The 26539-nt window shown below is 42.0% G+C and overlaps 1 protein-coding gene across 3 annotated transcripts in view; it reads right to left on the bottom strand.

The window, feature by feature from the left end:
• EP300 (E1A binding protein p300) overlaps positions 1 to 26539 on the bottom strand; it is a 63188-nt gene that overhangs the window by 27257 nt on the left and 9392 nt on the right. For 2 of the 3 annotated variants that reach the window (XM_071551838.1, XM_071551839.1), the window contains exons 2-11: positions 17775 to 18433; positions 10162 to 10338; positions 7778 to 8039; positions 6914 to 7027; positions 5782 to 6018; positions 3122 to 3215; positions 2658 to 2792; positions 2167 to 2284; positions 1503 to 1677; positions 604 to 681 (exon numbers count right to left, since the gene is read on the bottom strand). In XM_071551838.1, the coding sequence (XP_071407939.1) occupies positions 604 to 681; positions 1503 to 1677; positions 2167 to 2284; positions 2658 to 2792; positions 3122 to 3215; positions 5782 to 6018; positions 6914 to 7027; positions 7778 to 8039; positions 10162 to 10338; positions 17775 to 18433 (2049 nt within the window). The remainder of the gene's footprint in view (positions 1 to 603; positions 682 to 1502; positions 1678 to 2166; positions 2285 to 2657; positions 2793 to 3121; positions 3216 to 5781; positions 6019 to 6913; positions 7028 to 7777; positions 8040 to 10161; positions 10339 to 17774; positions 18434 to 26539) is intronic. The other variant, XM_071551840.1, reaches the window with a different exon arrangement.

The following is a 26539-nucleotide window of genomic DNA, read 5'->3' as shown; positions in this document are numbered from 1 at the left end:
CATACTCCTTCAGAATACAGACCAATTCTTTCCCCTTTAAAGACTTGTTTTCAAAACTTGTAAATTAGAGAATATTGAAATATGCAACAAATAATGAAAAGTGTCACACCTACTGTTGAAGATCAACTTTTTACAGAAAGTTGCATTATCTTAACTAGATATTAGAAATTCAGTTTTAGAATTTCTGACTGTATCTTCCTCACGTACTTTGCATGTTGGCTGTAGCGCATCTGGAATGTGTAATAACAAACGTTCTGCCCTTACAAGCAATAATTCCCACCACATTCCCTCTGCCACCGCTGTGTCCTCACCTGACCTGTCTGGGCTCACCATGTTTGACTGACCCCACCATCCCATGTACACATGATCACAAGTTCCAAAAGCACCAAGCTCTTTATTTAACAAAGCAAACAGCTAATGTGCAGCTCAAATTCACAACATCATGAAATGCTACTAGAGATAGTGTTTTACACATACATGTATTATACAATATAGCTAGATATTTTTTAATCAAATGGAAAAACTGCATATGGCACTTGAGCAAGAGCTGCCCAATTCCCAAATTCCTTCAAAAATGACAGCCAATTTTCTTCAAATATTTACCTGGCTGTGCCTGCATGCGATTCATCATCTGGTTTGGCACATTGGCACGTATCAGGGTTGGGTCAGGAAGAGGACCATCTGGAAAAAAGATATTGAAGTAAGATAATACCATTCAGAAGATCAGCAGGATTCATCCACCAAACATTTCAGTGAGAATTACACATCAAAATCCATGTGTAAGAACTATATAATATAAATAATAAATGTATGCAGTCCGGTTACTAAACACTCTTGAAGAGTTCTCCAAGTATAAGGGAAACCCAAAAACTTCCTTGCAAATGTAACCATGTCCCACTGACAGATATCCTCTGACTTAGTCAGCCTCCAGAAACTGAGGACAAATTTGAAGGATGTTATCAACAAACAGTAGCTCACAGACATTCCAGACTGCAAGAACTTCTACAGACCACTGTACAAGCACTAACTAAACCTTCAAAGGCATAAAAATGTAAGCACTCCTATAATCATATTCTGTTTGCAACAGTGATAACAGTGATCATTCTGAACACCACACAACTAAATATTTATGAAAATATATTTCTCTTATGGCAATTATAGTTACCTTCAAATCAAATAATTGTAGAGGTGAATCTAATGAGACTGAAGTTCTACAACTTTAAGGACATAAGTTGATCTCCACTCCCTTCATCCCCAAAGTAAGTGTAAAGGTTGAGAGTATTTCAATCCGTTTGAAAGACTAAACACTTCTGGATAACTTATGGTCATTAATTAACACATAAGCAAAGCAAATATTTTACAAACACTGATCAAAGAGGAGAAAGTTCTGTTTAACTTTGAGCAGGTCAGGTACCCATGAATGACTAAATGGTCACTCGCCTACTGAATCGACAGTGTAGGATTTCCCTGCACCAGGTAGTCAGTAACACAACTGCTCTTACTTGCAGACATTCCTGGCTGTGGCTGTCCCATGTTGGGCCCTTGATTCATGGATGCCTGTGGCATGCCTGGAGCATTTGGGATCATGTTTTGCTTCTGCAACCTGGTTCTTCGTTTCTCCTCCAACTCCTTCTGAATCTTATAGATCTTCTCTGCTAGCAAGTGATAGTACTCTGCCTGTTGGGGAGAAATCCAAGTCAGGAAAGGAGATGACACGTACATTGAGAAAAGGCAACAAACAGGTCCCAGTGACTCAAACTTGCAAAGAAGTCTTACAGACACAGACATTTCTGCTTGGGGGAGGCCTTTCCTTTGCAGGGGCTGCCAGACAGATGGGGCCAATGGTGCACTGCTTAGGGCACTGCTCTCAACTGTAAGGCCAACACCAGACATTTCTCTTCTTGTGTCCAGCATTCCTCTGGGACAATCACAGTGAAGAGCTGCCTTCAGGGGACCATGAGAAGTCTCAGTCACAGCACACCCCGACTCCTGGCACACCCAGGTAGCAGCCTGCAGCTAGCTGGTTCTTAGACCCCACCAGCAATCCCAAACACATGCTTCCTCAGCTTGGGAGTCTCATCTGTGCTTTCACTCCTCTTCCTCCCCAGTCACTACGGGATCAAGGCAGAGATCCACAAGACTAGACAACAGGGGATGGCACCTCACCCTACTGTTTGCCGATTCATACATATCTCCTTCCACTTTCCGAGCATATGCCACCAGATTCTCCATACGCCGATCCTTCAGTGCTGCAGGGTCAGGAGTAGGAAATATGGCTTGGACTCTGAGGGGGGGGGGAGAAAAAAATTTAAAAAATGTGTGTAAGTGATCAAGATGTTCCCACACCAGCACTAACCCCAGTGATCTGAACACAAAGCAACAGGAAAATCTTCTGACAGACTGCAGCACTGCTACTGCTTCCAGGGGACACTGCTCTCATGGAGATGGCTTGAGTACAGAGCGGGAAACTTCCACTACAACAATCCCAAAAATGCAGATGCAGTTCCATCTTTTGGGCTTCTCTTTCCATTCTCATGCATCTGGACAAAATTCACTGCTTGGCCCTCCAGTTTGTAAGTCAAGCCTTCTGCCCCCCAAATACACCTCAGGAGCAGCAACTCACCTAACAGGAGACTGTTTTAGTATTAGCTACTCACAATTTATGAACAAGATGGTTTCGGAGATCCTGAGTAATGTCTTCATGCCACTGCTTTCGAATTCCAGTATTGGATGGTTGAGCTGTTGGCATGGCTCCCAAACTGGCAACATTGGCGCTTTCACTCATCATGGGGCTTCAAAAACAGAGCAAGAATTGAGGGCAAAAGTCTAGCCCAAGCTTAGTCATCTTACAGTCACAGCCTCTTTTAGAATAATGTTCGGACAAAGTGCTAGTTCAGCCATTCTCTAATCAATGGACAAACTCTGTAGAAATAGCTGCACAGACACCAAAACAACGCCACAAAAGAGTACATGCTGTTCTACCCAAGGATTTGGAAAACTGCAACAAAAGCTACAGAATCCAAACGGAGAGATAGCCATCAATGGCATTTACCCGACTGTTTGTGCAAGAAGTGCCATGAGATCAAAACAAAATCACTGGGGTACAAAGAATTCAACTTACTTTTGAGAATTCATGGTTGAATGTAACATTGAGTCAGGCAGCAGATTAGGGGGTTGAACCCCTACGCCTCCATTCACTCCCATTGGGTTTGCACCTGGAAAACAAAAGAATACAGAATAAATGAAGCACTCATTTAGCATGAAAAATCAGAAACTGCTCAGCAATAACAAGGATCTAGACTTTCAAGTACCTGGACTTCTGTGAAGGAGTTTATTTACCCGTTGCTCTCTTTACCCTCTTTTACAAACTTATAAAAAGTCTGAGGCACAACACTGGTGACCTCCAAATGAAGCATCATTCACCTTACTCCTCTGCACATCTTCCTGAAATTCTCAACAAACAAGTGGTTCCAATTTACTGCAAACATGTCCCAGAGTCCTTTTTGTGACTCTCTAACTAAAGACTTAGCACTACCAACCCACTTTTGCTTTTTTGTTTAAAAGCAGGTGGTTTTTCTGTCAGGGGCTTAAGGTATATATTCACAAAGGCTTCAAGAACTTACAGTATCAGTTACTATCTACATCTGACAAGGTCTTGCTCTCACCCACTCCATACTTAATGTTAACAGCTAACTCCAATGTTTGTAAGAAGGAAAATCTGACAATCCTTTGCAGGGGAAAACCTCTAGTAATTTGTTATGTGACAAAATCTAATTTTCTGAATCACAGCAGATCTTAATCACCACAAAAAATTGCCTGTTTACTTCACACACTACAGTTAAGTCTCAAATAGTATGGAAAAATGCAGCATATTTCTGTTTGGAGCTTCCAAAGATCACTTTGTGAAGCTGCAAGTAGCATGAAGCCAGGCTTCACATGTATTTAGGACATCTAAACCTTACAGAGTCTGTGTTTCAAGCCAAATTACACACTGCATACGAGAGAAACCCACTGAAATTAAGTATATCAATCTTAATACACACCTCTAATATCACAACCAAGTACTTAACAGATTTTTCATAAGGCTGCCTTCAAGTCTCCCTTCCCTTAGTCCCTTTCTTCTCCTTCCCAAACTTACTTTGCACTCAAGCATGCTCTCAGATAGCAAGACAACTGTCAACCTTTACCTTAACTCATGCTTTTCAACTGCCAAAACCCACTATTTGTTTTAGCCACTTAGAACTGCAACTTTTCACATTACAGTCCTCACCAAATCCTCTTGTTTCTCCTGAACTAGCCCTGTTGTCCATGACCTGGTAATTCCTATCTCACCTGCAGTAATTTGTTCTTAGCCAACCACTCCTAATGAGGAAACAAGTCAAAAGTCTACACTCTCCATGCTTGTCTTTTCTACATTAAGCTGCAGTTCTTCACTCTTCAAGAGCTTTTCTAATCCCGTTTCATTGGACTTTCTTAACAATTCTACAACAAATACACACTAAGACTGCATAGGCCAAACAGTGTCTATAAATAATGACATGAATAAAATATTTGAACCATTTTGCTTCAGAAAAATGAATGACCTTTCTTGCAACCTTTGGAGATCTTCCCTGTAACATTTTGGAGCTTCTAGAAATTTATCTATTTGTAAAACACTCTTAATGCACAGTAGAAAAACATGTTATTTTAATCTTAATGTTTTAAGAGTAAGCTCTTAGGACCCTTCCCTTCCCCTACTTTTTTAAAAAAGTCTTTACACATTGAAAGGCAAAGCTTTAGCAATATGCAAGTCACATGCAACTTGTGAGGGACAGTCATCTCATTAACAAGGCCACTCTACCCAACCGCCTTTTCTTGAGTAACTCAGGAGTAGCATTCCATTTGGAGCAGAAACACACCAAATTGCAGACTGGAACAAACTGCTTCTTTTTGCTTCTTTTCCTCTCAATCTCTCATTCCATACATGAGCTTGTCATGGAACATACAGGCAGAATCAGTGCAATCCCATACATGTTTGTCATAAATCACTATGAGCTCAACTTTCCTCTTTTCTGTTAAAAATGCCACATCTACTTACACAACTCAAGTGAACAGCCAGGGGTGAAGAAAAAATCCTGTGATGTAATCTCAAACCATCCAACTCCGATTTGATGGTTAAAGGTGATGGTGTCTTTGACACCAGTGACAGCCAGGTTCCAATTAACTGCACTTGAAATTAAAATTCTTATCTAGTCTTTTTATGATGTTGCAATAAGCCACCCAGACAATTTACAGTTATGTGAAACCACGTGACAGGATTCAGGGAGATTGCCATTTATTTACTGTTTTTCGTTTTTAAAACAAACATTACACTTTGAGATACAAATGTAAAATGCTGCACTCTGAGTGACAACAAAGTACACTCGAAAACTGGCATTCTAATGCATGCATATCCAATTAATAACTCCCCAATAGCCTGAAACTTGCATTACAGGATAATTATAAAGCTACATCAAAAAAAGAAGAAAAAGTGACTCGGAAAATTGGTTCTGAAAAAATCTGTCATTTTTCAAAGAAACTATTTTTCCCAGGGAACTTGTTTTCCAGGTGAAAGCACCTAGGTCTTCTACATGTTCCTGTTCCACTGAGTAGGTTGCAATCTCAAGTGTGAAACAGTGCAAAAGCCATACCTTTTGCAAATTAACCAGCAGTACTAAGCTAGTAGGTTAAGAAAATTTGCATTAGATGCAGCATGGGAAAGTTGCCTGTAGTTTGCATTTTAACACTAACAGATAAACTTACTCATAGGATTCATAGGGCGCAGACCCTGGGGTGACTGTCCCTGTTGCTGATTCTTCACTTGCGCCTGGGGCTGCGTCTGCATCTGGTTGCCCTGATAGGTCAGTCCAAGGGCCGCGTAGGCCCTCTCGATGGAGCTGGGGTCTATCTGACTGGTAGTGTTTATGCTGGGCGTTGTCTGCTGCCCCACGCCCACGGAGCCGGTATTTGCAAGTCCTACTGCAGCTCCGCCCAGCAGCGCTGCAAGAGACACACCGAGTTAATGACAGCAGAAGGCAAGCAAAGAGGGCCACGAACACAGCGAAAGACAAAGGGCACTGGCTGTTGAGAGCTAAAACATCTGCTTCTAGAAGCATGCAGCAAATGGCCCACTCTGGAAAACCTGCCATGGAGACAAGTTTTGACCCAACAACACACTGTTTTTCCTTTGAGCTGCTCTGAGGAAACCCCACTCTTAAGCATTTAGGACACATCTGTTTGCTTCAAACTGAAAACAGAGACACACCATGTCACAGAGACTGTGACTGAAGGGTACATACAGCTCTCCAGCAGCCATTGCAATATTTTTGTTGTTTTTGGTTTTTGGTTTTTTTTTTTAATTTTCTTAAACCAAAAAATAGCTCACATTTAGTCATGAGAAGAGCCCACAGTCATATTAAAGAAAGGAGAAATAAAAACCATACAGGTAACACAATGACAAATTTTGTCAAACATTTTGGCAGGGAGACCAAAGGGACACGAAGAGAAGCGGCAAGTGACATCTGATGCAAACAAAGAATGAAGACAGAACCAAGTATCAGGGCTGAAATGACAAAATGTGCATGTGTGTGCACATCTGTCTGCAGAAACCATCCAGCTGGAAGAAGCAGTAGTGAAAAGCCAATCATTTGGTTGAGAGAAAGAGCTATGACTTTTTCACCCTCACCATTCTCCTGCTAGAAAAACCCAGTAAGTTAGAAACCTTTTGTAAACACTTGCTATCAGAGCCAGAAAAATACACTGGAACTAAAACAAGAAGAATATCATGTTTCCAGGTTTGAGAACATCACCACTACCACGTGGGTGCAAGAAAGTTTAATTCCCAACATGCATTTAATGGTTTATTCAATACACAGAATTCCCCAGGTAGACTTACACTGCTGATTTCTTTTGTCCCCAGCATTTTTGAGAGGCAAACATACAGGACAGTCATGTCTTGTACAATTCTTCCAGTGCGAGATGATTTGTCGGGAAGACGCGCAATGTGCCACTGAGAAAGAGAGGGAATGACAGACTTTTACAAACAACTGCCAGTATCTCTCCATGGTCAACACAAACTGGTTAGGGAGCAACATTTTCTCTGAGGGTACACATCTGTGTCAACACAGGTCAGTAAAGTAATTACTTGAAATAGTTCAGCACTAACCACCACTGAAAACGTAGCTAGATTTTTTCAAGTATTATTGTCTCAACTAAAGCTTACCTGAAAGCCCAATGTGATACACACAAGCCTAAGACTCCCTGGCTTGAAGGATAATCATATAGCTCAGACATCAGACAGACTGTTCTAAGCAACTGAGATGTCAACAATTGACACAATGCAGATGAGCCTAGGCTACCAAAAAGGTAGCCTACATTTTAGTTAGCTACTAGGACAGAGAGAGGTTGCCAGTACCAGCAGCAGCCAAATTCATGGCAAGTTACTGCTCAAGATTCATCTCTTCAGCTTAAGGCAGACAGGCAGGCTCTTACTTGCAGACCCTGCTTTGTGTCTACCTTCAAAAGAAGGTCGCATCCAAAAGATCTTACAGTGAGTTACAAAGTTAGGCAAAAGATTTTTACTCATCTCTTTGTGCTATCCTGTCCCCCCTAAATTGCCCAAACTTTCAGAGTTGCCAATGGTTCCCATTCTTAAGGGGACAGGCACGTTAAAATTCTACTTCCCAAACCACCCACTAGTTCATCTCTTTCTAGGAGCCCTTCTCCTTCACATGTTGACTGTATCTGCATAACCACTTACCCTGGCAGGACTTGCCAGCCTGACAGTGTGTCATGTGGTTCAGGACATTCTTCATGGTTCGGCAGTGAGGGAGGTTGCACTGTCGCACCTCCCCGTTGGCCTGTTCTCGACGCTGACACTTGTGAGCGTGTAAAAGGAGAACTAGTTGCTGCTGAATGAGTTTGCGTTTTTCTGGATCTGCTGTTGGTGCTCCAGATCCCATTCCTTGAGAAGCTGCTGGCCCCATCCCAGCTTGCTGAACTTGGGGAGCTTGCTGCTGGCCCTGGAGAAGGTGGAAAAGGAATTCCCAGAAATAAATCTATTTTGGAAAATAATTAATTTAGTAAGCAAACAGCAACACAAAAATCCAAGAAGAGAAACAGCTACTACATTCTATGATTAAGCAAATAGTCCACCTATCTGTAGTTCTTGGAGGACTTATTAAATATACCCCTTAGCAACAGTGCTGGCAACTCTCTTGCCAGCCACAAATTCCTTCTCCTATCACTCTGTTACTCTTAGCCCTTGCCTTATCAATGGCCAGCAGAACTTTGCACATGCTCACAGGTTAATTTGAAGTGCTAGATCAACCAGAATATATTAATAGCACTCAGATGTCAAGTTTCCTTCACATTTGAGGCTAAAGAGTTGCACCCACAATTATTGCATTAATAGAGGAAAGCACATTTTAGACTGAATGGAGCTTTCCTCTATTGCAGTATAAGGTGTCTTGGTTTGGCTGTTTCTAGAAAATGAGAACGAAAGGGAAATCCTGGGAACCTTTTAACCTTTTTCCATGAGCAAACTTGCACATAGGCATTCAAAACAAGCATCTCCTAGTCTATGCTAGAGATGAAGCACAACCTCAGGATAATACACACCACAAAACTAATGTCAGGTATGGCAACATCTGGTATACCTTCTCTGCTTTTGTTTGTTTCTGCAGCACTTTTTTCATTTCTTCCAGGTGACATTTGAGGAGTACTCAGCAAAAAAGAAAGGCCCAGGAACTATGTTGCTTGTACTACTTCAGTTCAGTTTCTAACAGACTCATTTTCCAGAGGTTTTAGAGGATGTTTCTGGATATGTCCAGATCTTTAGACTTCATCTACCTGTATTCCTAAACATCAGTTCTCCTGTAGCTCTTAACTAGTAGTATTAACCCTTCATTTTACAAGGAGACTTCACCAATTAGTCAAGCCCTCAGGGTTTGTGTATGTCCCAATACGACCATAACTACCTTGTTTGCAGTGTGTTCTAGATGACAACTGAGGTAGCAGCAACCCTTCATTCCTAGGTTCAGCAGGGTCCCAGTTCAACTTTGAGCTCCAAGCTCTGCACTGAACACAAACCTGACAGCTGGGGTTCTGAACAGGTTTGTGCTGCTTTTTTACTGGTTCATACAACCAACTGGTTTGCTAGACTTCCAATGTTTCATGCTCAACTTATTAAATAACCCCAACAGGACTGAGCTCTTTTTAGTTTAAAGGTACTAAAGTTAACAGGAAATGATTTTTCAGCAACAGTTTCTAAGATCGAGAGACTGACCCTCCCAGGGGTGTGTGGGAGTGGAATTTAAAGCAAGGAGAAACACAAGCCATATTCAGAAATCTACATTTCCTAAATTAAAAAATATATGTATCAAAAAAAACCCCAAACAAAACCCAAAAACCACAACACAGGACATGTTGCATGTCATAGCCCTAACCAATCTAAGCTTTTAAAATAATGAGGCATCAGCCAGGGAGTCCAATGTTAACGCATGTGGGGCAGCACTGGCACTTTTAAGCTCGGGCCACCCACTTTTCTCACCATTTTTACTTCCCCGTTCCTTAAGTCATGCTGCTATAAGTGTGGAAGGAAAAGGGGAAGGCATCAGGGCTACTACAGTTGCCAGAGAACCTCCAGCATCAGGACTGTCATGCATGTTGATGTAATTCACAAGAAAACCCACACCAGTGGGGCTTCCAAGCCTTATTGCAGGTAATGCTGTTTGAGAAGAGACACTTCTCTCTCCCAAAAGCATCAGTGAGTACAAGTAGGAAACAATTCTGCAGACAGAACTACTCTGAGGAGAAGAGGTCCAACACAGCAACCACAAAAGAAGGGATGGGAGAGGAGAGGTGTCCAAACAAGTGACAAAGCTCACTTCAGCTAAGGAGTGTTGTCCCTGTTCACAGGGTTTGAAGGGTAAAGAATGGAGATGCCAGAGATGCAGCTTATCAACACAGAAAGCACAACTCAGCCCTCTCCTTCATATCAGTTTTCTCAGGAGCTGAAGCGAGTGCACATACTCAACACTGGGTATAACAACTGCAAAAACCTTACAGCATGGCAAGACCAGAGCATACTGCTCCCCTTAATCTACTGCAGTATTTTATGGAGACACCTTTCATTCTACTTACCATGTTAGGCATTCCTGCCCCAGGAACTTGCTTCTTGTCCATTGAAAACTGTGGTAAGCTATTCTGCAGTCCAGCTTTATTCTGCATCTGAGGTCCAAGTCCACTGGCTCCAATCTGTTGTCCGGTATTTTGACTATATGGCTGGCCATAAGGGCTGGGATTGCTCATCATTCCCATCTAGGAATTAAAATGGTAAGATAGCTTAAGTTCACAACATAAAAGGCAAATTAATACTTCAGAGAAGCAGGAGGGATCATAGCCATGAACCAGGTGCAATGCAGTACAGATCCACATGCTTCCCCTACTCCTTCATGTTCACGTATTTACCCATCACACAACACAAACTCTTCAACCCAACAGTTCCTATAAATACAACAAAACCAACTTACCAGCCTCTCAGATCAGACTGGACAGAACTGGCCTAATTATTTCTTTATAAAATATTTGGCAAAACAATTTGTCATTTCAGCTTTCTGAATCACAAATTTGTACCATGGACTACATAACCCAAGTCTGGGAGAAGTTTTCTGCTCCCTGCACTTGTGCAGACTCTAAATGGAAGCAAATTCCATTCTTGCCATATCAGCAGAGTTTATCCCCAAAACATCCTACCCAACTGCTAGCACTCCCACAACTCCTCTCCAGACAGCCATAACAATGCAAGTCTGCGTTATCAGTGCACAAACATTTTCAAGTTAAGAATACACCACAGTCACAAGTTAACACCTCATGCAGTCGCAGTAACTAGTCTGCAGTGAGTAGTACTAGAGGTCAAAGGAGATGGTAGGCAGGAACTCTGCAAACAAAACAAATCCACCAAACTATTCATTCACAGGGGAAGTATTTTCATTTTGCATAAAGCCATATGCATATTCAACAGCTTAAGCATACCAGAGTATACCATTTGTTGCCTTGGAATGCCCCAGAATCTAAAGAACAAAGAGCAAACTTGCCAATAAAGTTGTTTGTCCTCTCACATTTTTTTTCATTCCTTGCATTCTCATTTATTTTTCATGGGAAATTTGGCTTTCTAGGACCAAAACAACTATCCATATAGGACCCAAAAAACTGAAGATTTTTGTTCAGATTACCAAGTTCTTACCATTACTAAGGCAAGAGCCTCAAGGAGCCACAACTCATAATAGCAGAGGCACAAAAGTACTTTAAAGAGCTGTATTGTTTCAACTCATATTAGCATTTGCCTAGACAATGTCCAGTCTTCTTGATGCCTTTTGGTTCAAAGCATTTTCCTGCATCCAAAGAAGTGCCTAGCAGCTCCTGTGGTAGGTTTGTTTTCAAACAACCCTACATTTACTCTCAAAGCATCCTCCCCCCATAGAAACACCTCACCTGTGCTCCTCACCAAGCTCCTCCAGCCTGCACGGAGAAGTAGCCAATATGCCCTGAGATTACCTGTGATTAGTTACACTTTCCTTTTTCAGGCTGTAACAACCTCCAATCTATTACAATAGCCTTCAGCTTGCATTTACAAAATAAAGCAGGATCAAACTCAAGCTACAGGAAAAGGAATACAAAATTCACTAAAGAACCTGCCACTTTAGACATCTGATATGCACAAGTGAATTCACTTGAGGACAGCCCTCCTCCTCCACACATAAGCAATAACCATAATCACACAGCAGTAATTCATTAGAGAGCAATGAAAAGAATCTCTGCACATGGCAGAAAAACAAACTATGCAATGATCAGGCAGAACTAAAAAGCCTTCCTTTCCTCTGTCTTCTTCCTCTGCTGTGTCTCCACTACAATAAACACACGGTGACCAATGAAGCAGGTGTGGCCAAAACCAGAACAGGTAAGACTCAAACCCTTCCTTCCTCTCCCTGAGAAGAGTAGTATGATAGCCTGATCCTTTTGGCTTCAGAAAGGATTTTAAAAGCAGGTACATCCCCAAATCCACAAATTTGCAAGCAAATTTTTCAAAGTTTATTAATAATCATAACTACCAAAATCACATGACACCTGAGAGCACACTAAAGCACAGACTACGCTGGCCATCACTATCAGCAACCCCATCTGACTTCTCTAACTTATGCTGCTATTGGCCTTAAGAAACAAACACAAACCAAAGAACTCAGAATTAAAGGCTGAAGGCACATTTTCACACCTGGGTGTCACAGGGAGAAATCAACATGCCCAACTCAGACAACTGGAGAATGCACACATTGATAATAACCATGGCCTGAGCAGCCAGCTCTGTCCCGACTGCAGGAGAAGGAACTCAATCCCAGACTTTAAAAAACACTTCTAAGTCACCCAAAACAGCTTTCTAATGAAACTCGGGGAGGAGATCACACCATGACATTCAACATCTGTATCTGCAACAAAGCTGTACACATATTTTATGTGAAGCATCTGAATTTTTCAAATGTCCTAATCAATTTGCCCCAGCACAAAGATCTCTGATTTTTCTGGAGCATTAGCCACTGGCACTGTTTGGGGTGCAAGACTATCCCCCTCAAACAGGGCTGCCTGCAGGGCAGAAACACAGGGCTCCACTCTCCCTCACACCACTGTACAAGGCACCTGGCAACAGAACATGACATGCCCAGCTCAGCCTGGCTGCTCCTGTCAGGGGTAATTTCCCCATTTCAGCTTACAGGAGAGCCAAAGGCAGAAAAGCCCAGGCCAGGTGGGAAGGCAAGAATGCCAAACTGACTCCAAAAGCACTCAATTTCACTCAAGCAACATCTGAGAAGGATGCTAGATGTCAAATGCCTCAACTTCTCCTGGAAGAAATCAGCAGCCATTATTTGGTCCAGGTGGGACTGACATGCCAGATCACAGCAATGCCCCTCAGTCCTGCCATCATAGACCCACTAACCCGACACCAACCACCTGCATGCAACTCTAGACTGAGTCCAGAGAAGGGTCATTTGGGAGACTCTTCACCTGGCACAAGAAGCAGGGTGCAAGGTGGCCTTGTCACCCTACACAAGAAACAGGATCACAGTCATGTCATTTGCTGACATGACATACTGAGGAAACATGAATAAAAGAAAACAAAGAGGAAGAAATGTATGGCCTCATGACTACAGACACAAGATCAGAATAATCCTGTATAATTTTATCAGTAGGAAACCACCAGAAAGACTGACATACAGCTCCTCATCAATTAATAGTCTGTTGGAAAGGGCAGATAAACAATCGAGTGCAGAAGAACCAGTCAAAGAAAGGTGTTGTTGGTAGCACTGCATGAGACAAGTCCAAGGCTCCCTCTGCAATACCATGCAAAAACAGATGGCTGAATTACAGCTACAAGGCAGTGAGTACAACCTTCATTCACTCTTCCTGGCCACCTCCTCTGACTGCTTTTCCTATTTCTTTTCATATCCATCCAAAGTTTTTCCTCCTCTCCTCACAGCTTCAACTAACTTTCATCACATGTGCAAAAATTTGCACAAAAGGAAGAGCAGACAGAAATCCAATTCACAGCAAAGAAAACAAGAAAGATCACAAAATATGATGATATGTGGCAAATAGAAGGCAAAGGTAATCTCAAATGGTTATACCTTCTACATACACAATAGTAAGAACTTGACTTTCCTGCCTCCAGTGGAAGGAGGTATCTCATAATAGATGACAGGAGTTCATGAAAAATCCTAGTTCACAAGCAGCATCAGATGGATTGGGGGAGCATCTGAACAGCCCTAAGAAGAGTAACTACAAAAGTGGAGGAAATTCCCCAAGGTTTTGTTCTAATGCCATGGAACACAGGCATCTTCAGTTCAAAAGAAGGCCAAGTAACTAACTGCTTCTAGTTTTACTGTTGATACCACAGAGTACAAATGCAGGAGCAATACCTGTTACAACTGCACACACAGACATTACAAACATTCTACCTTTGTCTTTGTAAAATATTGCCACTGGATCTTCTTAACAGAAGTTCAACTGATAAAGTCAACTGTATCCGTAATAATAGCAGAGAATCCTGTACATACTCAGTGAGCCAAATGGCAAAGAATTACTACTGAAACTCTAAACATTTCAAGTGAAATACTCACATAGCAGAGGCAGCAGTAATGCCCTTATTAATCTGACCCGCCTTAATTTCCATTTCATTACGAGAGAAAGAGAAATATTTCTTCAATCAGTGGGAGGTGATCTAAGTGACCTGAAGGTGAGGTGAACTTGGTCACTGTGATAGAGCCCTGCTATGACATAAATGCACACATCAACTTAAACCCACAAATAACCTCCTTCCCTAAGAAGAGGCTGGACAGTAAGAGCCTAACTGGGCACTCTCAACAGAACCCAGTGAAACAACAAAACGCAGGTTTTAAGATACAATTCCAAATGAAGAATGGTTGAAAACAGGAAAGATGAATTTGTTTTTAGCAAACTCGAGCTCTATAATAAGTTACCTGTTTACAGTTAAATCAATCAAATCTGTAAATCTATCCAGTGAAACAAAAAGCCTGAAAAATGATTAGACAGTGAAAGAATCTGAGCCCTACAAACAATTTTCAAAACACTATTTTAAGAGTAATAAGCATGTCTGTTGTCCTCCTAACTTGCACAAAACCATAGAAAACATGTAAAACCACATAGAAAACAAAAAAACTATTCAAGTGAAACTTGTTACAATTCCTTTCCTCTTCAAATTTGTAATACTTCCTTTCAGGGTAGGCTTTCACAGGTATTTCTAAGCTGGTCCTGTCACCAAAGCAGGATTCACATCCTCCTCTGACTGGCAAGATCAGCTCCTTTAAAAAAATCCCCTCCCTACTTCAGGGATACTTCCCAACTGATGAGTACAAACTGGACACACAACCCAATTGGAATTATTTTTTTTTAAATTACCACATTGAGTTTCAGTTCAAGTCTGGCTTAGTTCTTCCACACAGCCTAGAGATGGCATCCAGGCAGTGGATCAGTGACTGCTTGTACCAGACATAAAACTATGGCATCAGATCACAGGGTGCAAGAATCAGGTCATGACAGTTTGTGTGTATAAATCAATCATTTACATTGACATTTAGGATGTCAAGTCCTAAAAAGTAACATGCACAACTAGTTGGGAAGCTGGGAAGTGCATGACTGAAGTGCAAAGCAAATGTTCCACTCTATTGCTGGTCAGTGTTTTAGAAAGAGAGGAAGAAAACTCTTTGTTAACTCCACAAAGCTGAAACATAACCAGTTTTGCTTCCCAAACTGTCCAGCCCCTTGGAGCTCATCTTTACTGTTAGAAGCACATAACGTGACAGGAAACCCAAGCCACTCCTCCAAACAAACCACTGCACACAACACACCACTGAGAAGGATTCACAGAGGTGACCCTCGCATCACCTAAGGAGGCTGACTTTGGCAAGCTAACACAGTGAAGTTGAACAATCATAACTAAGGCATCTGGTCTGGGGGTTTTTCCCCTCCTACTGAAGGAGGGCTTCTGGATAATGCACATTTTTTTCAGCAATGAAGCAAACCTTCAGAAGTTATTACACAAACTCCCACATTAACAGCACCACAGTGCTAAATTTACCAATTAGAAAAACTGGCTTTTAAAAACTACTTGAGGTCTTCTGTTTTCATCTACTTTTCGAAGATTTGTAGGTGGGAAAACCCAGAAGTAGACGGGTGGAGAGATAAAATGGTCAGACATTATTGTTGTCAGACTTTGCTAACTCCACTGTATGGAGGGAAACAGGCTCCCTGCCAACAACCAAACCGATTGAAGACATTCTGGAATTTCAGCCTCCATTTCAGACTGTTCTTTCTCATCCAGCAGTTTCCACTCCTTTTTGAAGGCTATACCCACCAAACTTACACAAAAAGTCTCGAGATTTTTTTATCAGCAATTAAAGAACTCTAAGCACTTTTAATCATCTGGGACTATGAACTAAAAAACAGAAGTTATCATGTATTTGGTCTGAATATTCCCAAAAGCACAAAATGTTCTTACTTTAGATGTAGAGCACATTTTGGAATTTAAATAAGGGAGGAAGACAATTTAATTTTGGACTGTATCACCCAAAAGCTTGGGTTTATGTCCTTTCCTTGTTTCTAGATAAATGAGTTTATTATAGTGCATAACCCTACTTTAGCTCTGGTAAGTAAGGATTAAGAAGTTGCATTCCATCCAAGCACCCAGTACGTCAATTTTTGACCTGTGAATATGGTTTTCTGAAGATCAAATTTTATTTTTTTACAGTCAAGGAATAATAAATGAGATATTACATAATTCCAATACAAGAACCCTCCTAAGTAGCTACATATTTTTTACCACTGTAAGCTACAGATTTTCTACCACAGTAATCAAGCTTTGCAACAACTTTCCTATCATGCAAAAATATCTGAAATGACCAGACCACAAAAATCAACCCTTTACTGAACATATATACATATTTATAGACACACACACACCCCCGAACTACTGTTAGCAGCACACTGAGCTTAAGCAGTTAAGGTTAAAGAACTTAATTATTAACATTCACTAAAGTAATTGCACTTAATATAGTAAAGCATGGCAAAACCATTAATAAACTGCATAAAACTTACTTACCTTTGTTTCAAATACATTTATAGACTGTTATTTATCATACCTAGCCCTCCAATTGGACTGACTTTAGGCATTCTGAGATAGACTTAGGTATTGCAAAGCACCTTAGAAAAAAATCTCTCCTCCTTAGCCAAGAGACATAAAATACCCAGCTAAAGTGAACTGGAACATTTAAGTATTTTCTAGGCTTTTGATCAAAACACTGAAAACTGGAGAATAAATACTCAAGTAGCTCCTACTCTAAGACAACTAATTGTGCATGACAAAAAGTAAATTTAGGCATCTTTTTGTCACTTAAACCACTAGGTCTTCTCTTGTCTTTTCAGTGACTCATGACAACAACTTTCTTCAACCTCCTGAATTGCAAAAGCACATTTATTTCCTTCTCCAGTATAAAAAGATTTTTTTCCAGCTTTCTGGTTTGCTCTCCTATAGAAAAAGTTGTTGTGCATTTTAAAACTGGAACTGAGTCAGATTAACAGTCTTAAGAACCCAACATTTGTCTTCAGGTGTTTACACAAGCATTCATTCTCCACCATTAACTCAAGTGCCTATTTCTTCACAAGGCCCATGTAAGTCTTGGCACATCCAGTGGGCACATCAGCCCATTCAGACCTGCACGTGCCTCTCAGCATCTGCTACAGCACAAACACTCAGCTGAGCCTGGACAACAAACTCTTCCATTAACTGTCACACAGAAAAAAAGCACCATCACATCTAAAGGGTTCTGAGGGATTCCCATCACATTCGCAATACCAGCATCACATTAGATGGGAAAACACAGTTGTGGACAAAGCATAAAACAGAATAAAAGACAATCAAGTTACTTTTCAGTGTTGCTGATAATTTATACTGCCACAAGATTTCTAAAACAGTCTTTTTAATCTAGCCATGGTCTTGTTTGTTGTGCAAGATTCAATTTTTGCTTTGTAGGACTGTCACAAATTCCACTTTAGCAGCATATAAACTATTTACCCCATGATACAGGATTCTTAAAGAAAAAAATGCTATAGAACTCATACTGCGGAGGAATAAATTTTACAAAATAAAGTCAACAATTATAAGGAAGGTAATGAAATTTAGCTCATCTTACCTTGTTCATGGCCCCAGGCTGTGGCCCCCTCAGTCCAGCTTGCCCTCCCATCTGTGGGGAGCCTTGTTGCAGTGTCTCAGCCAGCAGGTTACCAGCACTACCCATTCCTGGGTTTGGGTACGGCATGTTAGGCCGGCCTCTGCCTGCTCCAATGGAACCGTTCATGACTTGCCCCTGCATCATCCCCTGTCCATTGCCTGCTGCCAACATCCCAGGATTCATGCCAGCATTCATCCCTGTGTTCATTCCCATGCCAGGCTGGTTAACTGGACTGTTTACTGTTGGCATCATTCCTGCTGTGGATGGCGCAGAAGGACCCTGGTTTGGTCCACTTGCGCCCATCGCCATACTGGGAGAAGTCAACCCGGCCTGTGCCATGGGGCTTTTCACCATACTGTTTAACATTCCCATTCCAGGACTGTTTTGTTGGGTTTGACTTGCCATGCCCTGGCCAGGGCCACCAACGCCCATATTCAGATTTGGGGAGCTCCCAGCCCGTAGAAGTTCAGAGAGCTGCTTGTGTTTAGAGGCAGCATCTTGTGCCAGGCCAAGGCTGGTCTGCAGTTGATTAATGTCACCACCATTGGTAAGTCCCAGTTCTGTGGAGCTGATCAGTTCATCTGGCAAGTCATGTTCCAGATCAAAGAGCGATCCAAAATCTGAAAAACAAAACCAATTGTATATGTGGTCAGACCAATCAATAGTGTCTTGAAGGAACATCCCTTCAATAGTTTCTACTTTTTAATTTCAAGTAGCTTGACTTTCTGTTTGAGCGAAATTCCCCTATCAGTCATTACTGAAAACTATCCAGTTTGTCTGGATAAAAGTAATTTCTAAACTTTACAGAGTCTAAACTAGAGAGGACCATTCTACTCCACTCTCCCACAATTTGTGTTGAAAGATCACTGGGTACCAGACTATGATCTCTCAACTTGAAAAATTCAACAAGAGAGGAGTGAAAAAGCTGTATTAAAATCTCTCAGCCAACAGAATTAGACAACAATTACTATAAAGAATTAACAGGTTGATGGGAAGGCACCATCTTCGTAATTTTAAATTTCACTGAACTCTGTCACTTCTGGGATCAGCCATAACTAACAGAGCAATATAGTTGCCAAAAAAATGTTGACTATAGAATAATGGAGAGAGGTTTCGTTGTGGGGTTGAGGTCTTTTGTTGGGTAGCTGTTTGGGGTTTTTATTCTCCTACATCCAGTCAGTGCTGGTAAGCACTGAATTGCCAAATTTCATTGAATTTCACTGGACAGCCAGTCCCTTCCCACAACAAACACTGTCAGAGACAAAGTAGCCCTCCTGGCCAAAAAGCTATGAAAAAACTCTAGGATGGGAAATCAAATTCCCATGTCAAGAGCCCATACAAAGCAAACCCCAAGGTAACCAAGTGGTGAAACATTACTATTTGGAATATATAGATACAGGAACATTCCATAGTGCTCAGAATCTATTTGCTTAAGAAAATGAAGTCCCTATGCCTGCAGGAGTAGCACACACCTTGGTCTGTGTATTCAACCTAGGGCAGTTAGACTAAAAACAACTCAGAAAGCTCATGGTTTCCCAAACGCGTTGATGGGAACTTCTCCAAGTGAGAGAGGAGCTGACGAGGAGAGGTGCTGTGCTGGACCTTGTTCTCACCAACAAGGGGCTGGTGAGGAATGTGAAACTCAAGGGCAGCCTTGGTTGCAGTGACCAGAAATGGTGGAGCTCAGGAGTCTTAGCGCAGCAAGGAGGGAACACAGCAAGCTCGACACCCTGGACTTCAGGAAAGCAGACTGGTCTCTTCAAGGATCTGCTTAGTAGAGCACCATGGGATAAAGCCATGGAGGGAAGAGGGGCCCCAGAAAGCTGGTTAGTATTCAGGAACTGCCTCCTCCAAGCTCAGGAGCAAGGCATTCCAACAAAGAGGCAGCCAGGCAAAAATGCCAGCAGGCTTGCATGGATGAAAGAGGAGGTCCTGGACAAACTCAAATACAAAAAGGAAGGTTACAGAGGGTGGAAGCAAAGACAGGTAGCTCAGGGGGAATACAGAGAAATTGTCCAAGCAGCCAGGGATCACATAAGGAAACCTAAAGCCCTGATAGAATGAAATCTGGCCAGGGCTGTCAAGACCAAAAAGAAAAGCTTTGAGATGCACATTGGGAATAAAAGGACAAGTAGGGAAAATACAGGCCCTCTCCAGAAGGAAATGTGGAACCTGGTTACCTGGGATATACAGAAGGCAGAGGTATTAATTTTTAAATAGAGAAATAAGGAAGATCCAGGAAATTACAGGCCAGTCAGTCTCACCCCAGCAAGCTCATACAGCAGATCCTCCTGGGAACTATGGGAAATACAGGAGTGATTGGTGAGAGCCACCAGGGCTTCACTAAGGGCAAATCACACCTCACAAATCCAGTAGCCTTCTACAACTGGGTTATAGCACTGGTGAATGAGGAAAAACTAACTGACATCATCAACCTGGCCTTGTGCAAAGCATTTGATAATGTGCTGCATGTCATCCTTGTCTCTCAACTGAAGATACATGGATTTGATGGACAGACTATCTGGTCCACAAGAAACTGGCTGGATAGTCAACAGCTCGAGGTCAAAGTGGAGACTAGTGACAAGTGGTGTTCCCCAGGGATGGGTACTGGGACCGGCACTGTTGAACGCCTTGGACAGTGCCTTGGACAGCGGCTTTGAGTGCCCCCTCAGCAAACTGGGTGACACCACCAAGCTGTGCGGGGCAGCTGACACGCTGAAGGGAAGGGATGCCACCCAGAGGGACCTCCACAGGCTTGAGAGGTGGGTCCATGGGAACCTCATGAAGTTCAACAACGCCATGTGCAAGTCCTGGGCTTGGGCTGGGGCAACACCAAGCACAAATACAGCCTGGCTGGAGAATGCACTGAGAGCAGCCCTGAGGAGAAAGACCTGGGGTATTGGTCTACTCTGCTCTCATGAGAGCCCACCTGGAGTACTGCAACCAGGCCTGGGGTCCCCAACATAAGGAGGACACGGACATGTTGGAGTGAGTCTCAAGGAGGGCCACAAAGGTGATCAGAGGGTTGGAGCACCTCTCCTACGAAGACAGAGTTGAGGCAGTTCCACCTGGACAATAGAAGGCTCCAGAGATAACTTATAGCACTGAAAAGGGCTACAAGAGAGCTGGAGTGGTACTTTTTACAAGGGTATGTAGTAATGGGACAAGGCGGAATGGCTTCACACAGAGTAGATGCAGAAAGTTCTTTACTGTGAGGGTGGTGAGGCAGTGAAACAGGTTGCCCAGAAAAGCTGTGAATGCCCCACATTGCTGGAACTGTTCAAGGCCAGGTTGGATGGGGGTTTGAGCTATCTGGTCTAGGGGAAGGTGTCTCTGACCATGGCAGGGAGATTGGAACTAGATGATCTTCCAGGTCCCTTCCAACCCAAACCATTCTGTGATTCGGTGAAAAGCTGGGGCACTGCGTGACTCAGCTACGCAGGACTAGGCTGTAAAACAATGTTTGGAATCTGAGAATGCCTACTAAAGAGTAATTTCTTTGATCTTAACTACTGGAATATTTCAGCACCATTTCTGCCAGAAAGGTAATTTCACAGATGCTCTGTAGGAGGTGTTGCACTGCATTTTCAAAAACTTCAATCTAAACAATACCTAAAATACTCCTCATCTCAGCAACTGCATTTAAAAGGACATGTCAACTTCATTAATTCTAAAGAGGTTGTCGAGATGACTTGGTCCACATATTAGTGGAAAAAGACCACAGTTAAACAGTATGTAAGTCAGAAAAGCTCATCAGCATTACAAATTTGTTTAAAATATTTCACGATACCTTAACCAAACTCCCAAGCTCCTCTAGTAACAGTTTCTACAACTTTGCTACTGTTATCACATATAAGATCATGACTTTAGAATTCTGAAAATATTGTATGAGATTGGCAAGAATGCAGGTTTACCACAACAGAGATTTTATAACTCCACTTATACACTCTACATTAGTACAAAGCACCAGAGACAGAATGAAAGTTTCCACTAAAAGTGTTAAAATCAGTCAGCCCATTCTTCATTAACATAGATCTTGTGCTAGAAGTTATGCTTTGCAAGGGATACTAAGGACTGATCTTTCACTTGCATGACTGATATTTTTGAAGATTCAGAAGAGAAGGAACAATCAGGGGAATAAAGCTTTGTCCAACTTCTTTCACTGAAACTCATGAATTCAGAGTTGTGTGTCAGGAGACTGATCTCAAAACACACCACACACATACACCCCCACACCCACACACACCATCAACCCCCGAAAAACAAACAAAACCCAAACTAACTTTCAATGTTTAGTAGTTACCTTAGGAAGTAAATAAATATGCATGCACATGGGAAGAGTTACAGTAGAAGAGACCCTCAGATTAGAGATCAAGGAAATGGAGAAAGCATCAGAAAAAATAGATGACAGCTTAAAATAGCTTCAACAGGCATCTTAAGCAGCCTGTTGGGACACCCTGAACAGGCAAATGCTGAAGCACTATATCCAGAAAACAAACAGCCCATGAGTGAGGAAGGAATAAAAGATACTCTCTGGAACCCACAAGGTAGTCTGCTGCCCTTAATGATGAACAAACAAAACTGAAAACAAAAGTGAAGTGCCCGGAAAGAACATGAGCCAGCACAAACCCTGTACCTACAATGTAACCATCATGGCAGGGCACGGCCACCTCCCAGCAGTGCCCACACAGCTCAAAGGCCAGTTTGTGACTGCTTGGAGCAGGGCAAAGAACTGTTCTTGAAAAGACACAATTTCCAGGACAGGGCAAGTCCCAAATCAAAAATCCTCACTTCATCTTTCTTGAGATCAACCTATTGTTTATTAAGCCCTTCAGAAAACCACCTGGAAAGTGATCAGGGTGTCCAAAAAGGAACTAATTAATTTTTTAAACCACTGCATAGTATTTTCTTAGAAAGACCCATTTACAGGATTTCAGATATAGCATTGAAAAGGGGCAATGCAGTCCTTGTTTTGAGAAACAAAAGACTTGCTCATCTTTATTCACAAGAAAATAATAATCTGCATTTTTGAAGACTTTCCTCTTCTTGAAACTCCCCCTCCTCATAAATCAGAAGATACTTCCAGCTTTAAGGCTTACTAGTCTAAAACCAACTCCAGCATTCACCTGAGCTCCTTGGGCTGGTAATTCTGTGACATCAGTGAACAGAAAGAAAAATGTCAAAACCACAATACTGTTCTAATTATTTTCATTAATGTCTCAAAACACAACATACCACCAGCAACACTAAGAAAACCCACCCATGATCTGAATGGCTGTGAAATAATCTCATTGGAATAGTTCTTTACATCAAAAATCTAGAGGTGCTTTCTATATAAAACTAATTTGTTAGGATTTTTAATCCTAGAGAATACTCAGAGAAGATCCATCGTAAAAGAATACTACCACCTACAAGCCAAAATTTGAAGTAATAAGTACCAAGAACGCACATTCTGTGTGAGTTTGCTCTTTTTAGAAATCCTTTCCAAAACCCAAAACTTCAAAGCCTTTTTTAGCCAGTAGATAGACAACATAACTAGAATAAACTTTCAGTTGTCTGGTCAGCTATGAAAATTACATTTTTAGTCAATGGCTGGGAACCAGAAGTTTTCAGATATAGGACTGAAACACAAACAGTCTCTGAAGACCATAAAGATCAGTAAGACCTTGTGTATATCTAACAACAGTTGTGTTTTACAGTCTTCTAGGTAGCAGTGGCATCCCAAAGCCCACTGTAGAGTTCTACCTATAACCAACCCAAAAACTGACAAGGTTGGGCCAGACAGCTCAGCCTCTTTGAAAACAACAGCACACACACAGGAGCCAAAGGCACAGCTTAAGACAACAGTGATAAATATCCAGAGAACTGAGTGACTTTCCAGTACACTGAGCCCACTGCCAGCCTTGCAATCTGCTTCATTAAAGACACACACAAAGATTCCTCAGTAACAAAATAAAGCCTGCAGGAAGCCAGAGGAGGAAGATTAGTCCTGCAAAGGTTTGTCTACCTGATTCACAGCTTCTAGAGGTCTTGAGGTATAACCCAACACAGAAAAATCGGGATGTAACAAAACAGTATCTGGCCTGAGAGCTCAAAAACATCCAGTAACACAGTGGCAGTAAGTGGTGGTAGAGCTAAATGTTGATCTCAGGAGAGTAACAGTGATCCCCCATTATGCTCTTTATGGTTTATCTGTGGATTTCTTCGCACAAGTAACAAGAAGATACGGAATAGATTGCTACTGCCACCTAAGATTCAAAAGAAAGAAAACAAAACTACCTCCAAAATCCAACATCTAAGTAGTAGATCTAAAAGTCTTAACCTGAGGTAGTCCAAACATGTAAGTGCCTACCATAATTCCTTTCAGGAACTCTACCACTACTGAACACTTAAGCAGGTCTTTATTTTTTTTTTTGTGCAGTCAAGAAACTGGCCTGACTTGCCCTGACTACATTAGATCTGTATTAAGAATGTGGGTTGGAAAAGACAGTAGAAGGAGCAGGACCACTTCTTTCAATGGCAGTCCAGTTAGACTGGATTAAGCAATACAAACTGTGCTCTAAACTGTGAGAAAGCAACTTCAAACACCAGTGGACTGACCTGCACTGTATACTGTGGATTGTTTTCTGGATTTTCAGTCCTACATCTAAGAAGTCTGTCTTTGACACATCTAATCTGCAACATGGAAGGAAACTGCTGGTCTGGGCTGAAAACCCACCTGGCACCAAAATGGACTTTAAACTAATACATATGCAGAGTGTGCAATCAAAGTCCCTAAGTCAATAAGGCTTCAGTGCCTTATCAAGTGATCAATTTTCAAATTAGTTACTTCATGTTAGTTTTACTGTGAGAGCACCTGGCAGCCCTAGCGATGTAACTGCTCTCAAAGCATGCAAGGCAAGGTAGAGACTTCTGACAAAGCTCATAAAACAAGGAAAATGGATGTATGTATGTACAGCCAGACTTCAGGAATGCAGATTAGGGCAGGGCTCTCCCCACGTGGGTGTGCCCTTCCAGCCTGTGCAGTGGATTTTTAGGTGAGGCACAGCGTGCACAGAACTGGCCCCACCGTTTCAGTCCTGAGGTCCATCTGCCACGGCCGAGCGAGCTTGGACAGTGACAGTGAAGTCCTCAGGACTGTCACAGCACCCGGTACTGACCGGGGCTGACCCTGCTGAGCATCTGAGATGTGACGGGATGGGATGGCAGGGAGGCATTGAACCGCCAGGGGACGGTCCCACTGAGACTTGAACTCAGGACCTTGGGATTCAGAGTCCAGAGTGCTCTCCGTCACACCACGGGACTGCCCTAAAACAAGGAAAATATATCAATAGTAACTACTTAGCAAAGAAATGGACAAAAAAATTCAGGTGGCACACAGCAGTTTCTTTTGCATGCTGTCTAGCCTGCAGTCAGGATTCAGCAGTTTTCTCATGTCTGGATTAAGACAGGCTTTTATTCACCTTTCAGAATAAAGTAGGGATTTCTAACAATATGGAGACCCTCTGGTTCTAGCACACAGTCTGCAGTGAATAAGTACTAGTTTCCTAAGAACTTGCCCACACGCTACAAAACAGCAACACTTTACTCTCCAGACTCAAGACATTGGAGCATTCAGCGTGGAGAGGAGTTTGTGTAATTTGTAGAAACAGTATCATGTGTGAACAGCGACACCTCAAGAACTCTGCATGGCAGATACGTCAGACAACTACTGACTCCAGAGCTCACCTGGTTCTGATCTTAGGTAGGAAACTGTACATACAGTTTCTGTCCCTGCATCACATTTATTATATTACATTCTGAACAGAGACATATCAAATCAGAAAGCTGCTGAACATTTCTGGAGCCCAGAAACCTACGGGTGGATCAAATTATACCACAGTCATTGTGTTCACAACAGAACAAGTGGACAAGGCTTAACACAGGGCACTGAATACAAAGCGTGTGTGTGACAGGACTGACAGGAGCCACAGACCATGTTGGGCCACACAGAAAACATGACACCACCTCTGCTGTGCCTTCAGACAGAGAACGACAACAAGATGCTCAACAAGAATGACAAGATCTTCTCTGCAGGGTGATACAGAAGCTATCAAGAACTGAAGAGGGTCCAGATGTAACAGGGAAAATACCCAGTGGATACAAGCAGTATTCCAGAGAAATCAGCCATTCAAGTTTGCAGTAAGGCAACAGCATTACAGGCGCTAAAACCTACTGTCTGAAATGCCTTTAAAAATAAAAAAAAATCCAGACCTCAAAACATAAAAACATAAAAACAAGGCAAGGAAACCATCTCCTAGGAAAACCCTGACGTATCCGTGAAAATACAGATGCAAAGGTGAAGTGCAGACTTGAAAGAAAGTGCCAATAAAGTCACCAATTCTCACTGCCTCTGCAATGGCAGAAAATTAAGTTAAACATGGACAGGCAGTTTTATTAGTGAAGGAAAAACAAACAAACAAACACCCATATGTCTAAGAGGCAAAAAAAAGATTCTCTCACACCAACCTGGTAGGAACTTTGCTGTACAGCATTTTGTCATCAGATTTATTCTTACCATGCAGATGCTTTTCATGCAGATCCTCTCTGAAACCACAATTATCCAATGGTAACACAAGCTCTGCCAAAAAGCTGTCCCTAACACAAAATGTAGAATCAATTTAATCTACTAAACACTAGAAATGAAGGGGTATCAACATCCTCATGAGGTGAAGCAGAGGGGCAGG

The sequence above is a fragment of the Pithys albifrons genome, chromosome 3 (assembly GCF_047495875.1).
Source record: "Pithys albifrons albifrons isolate INPA30051 chromosome 3, PitAlb_v1, whole genome shotgun sequence".
NCBI classification, from domain to species: domain Eukaryota; kingdom Metazoa; phylum Chordata; class Aves; order Passeriformes; family Thamnophilidae; genus Pithys; species Pithys albifrons.
The sequence above is the reverse complement of the archived record's forward strand: the minus strand, read 5'-3'. Positions and strand labels throughout refer to the sequence as shown.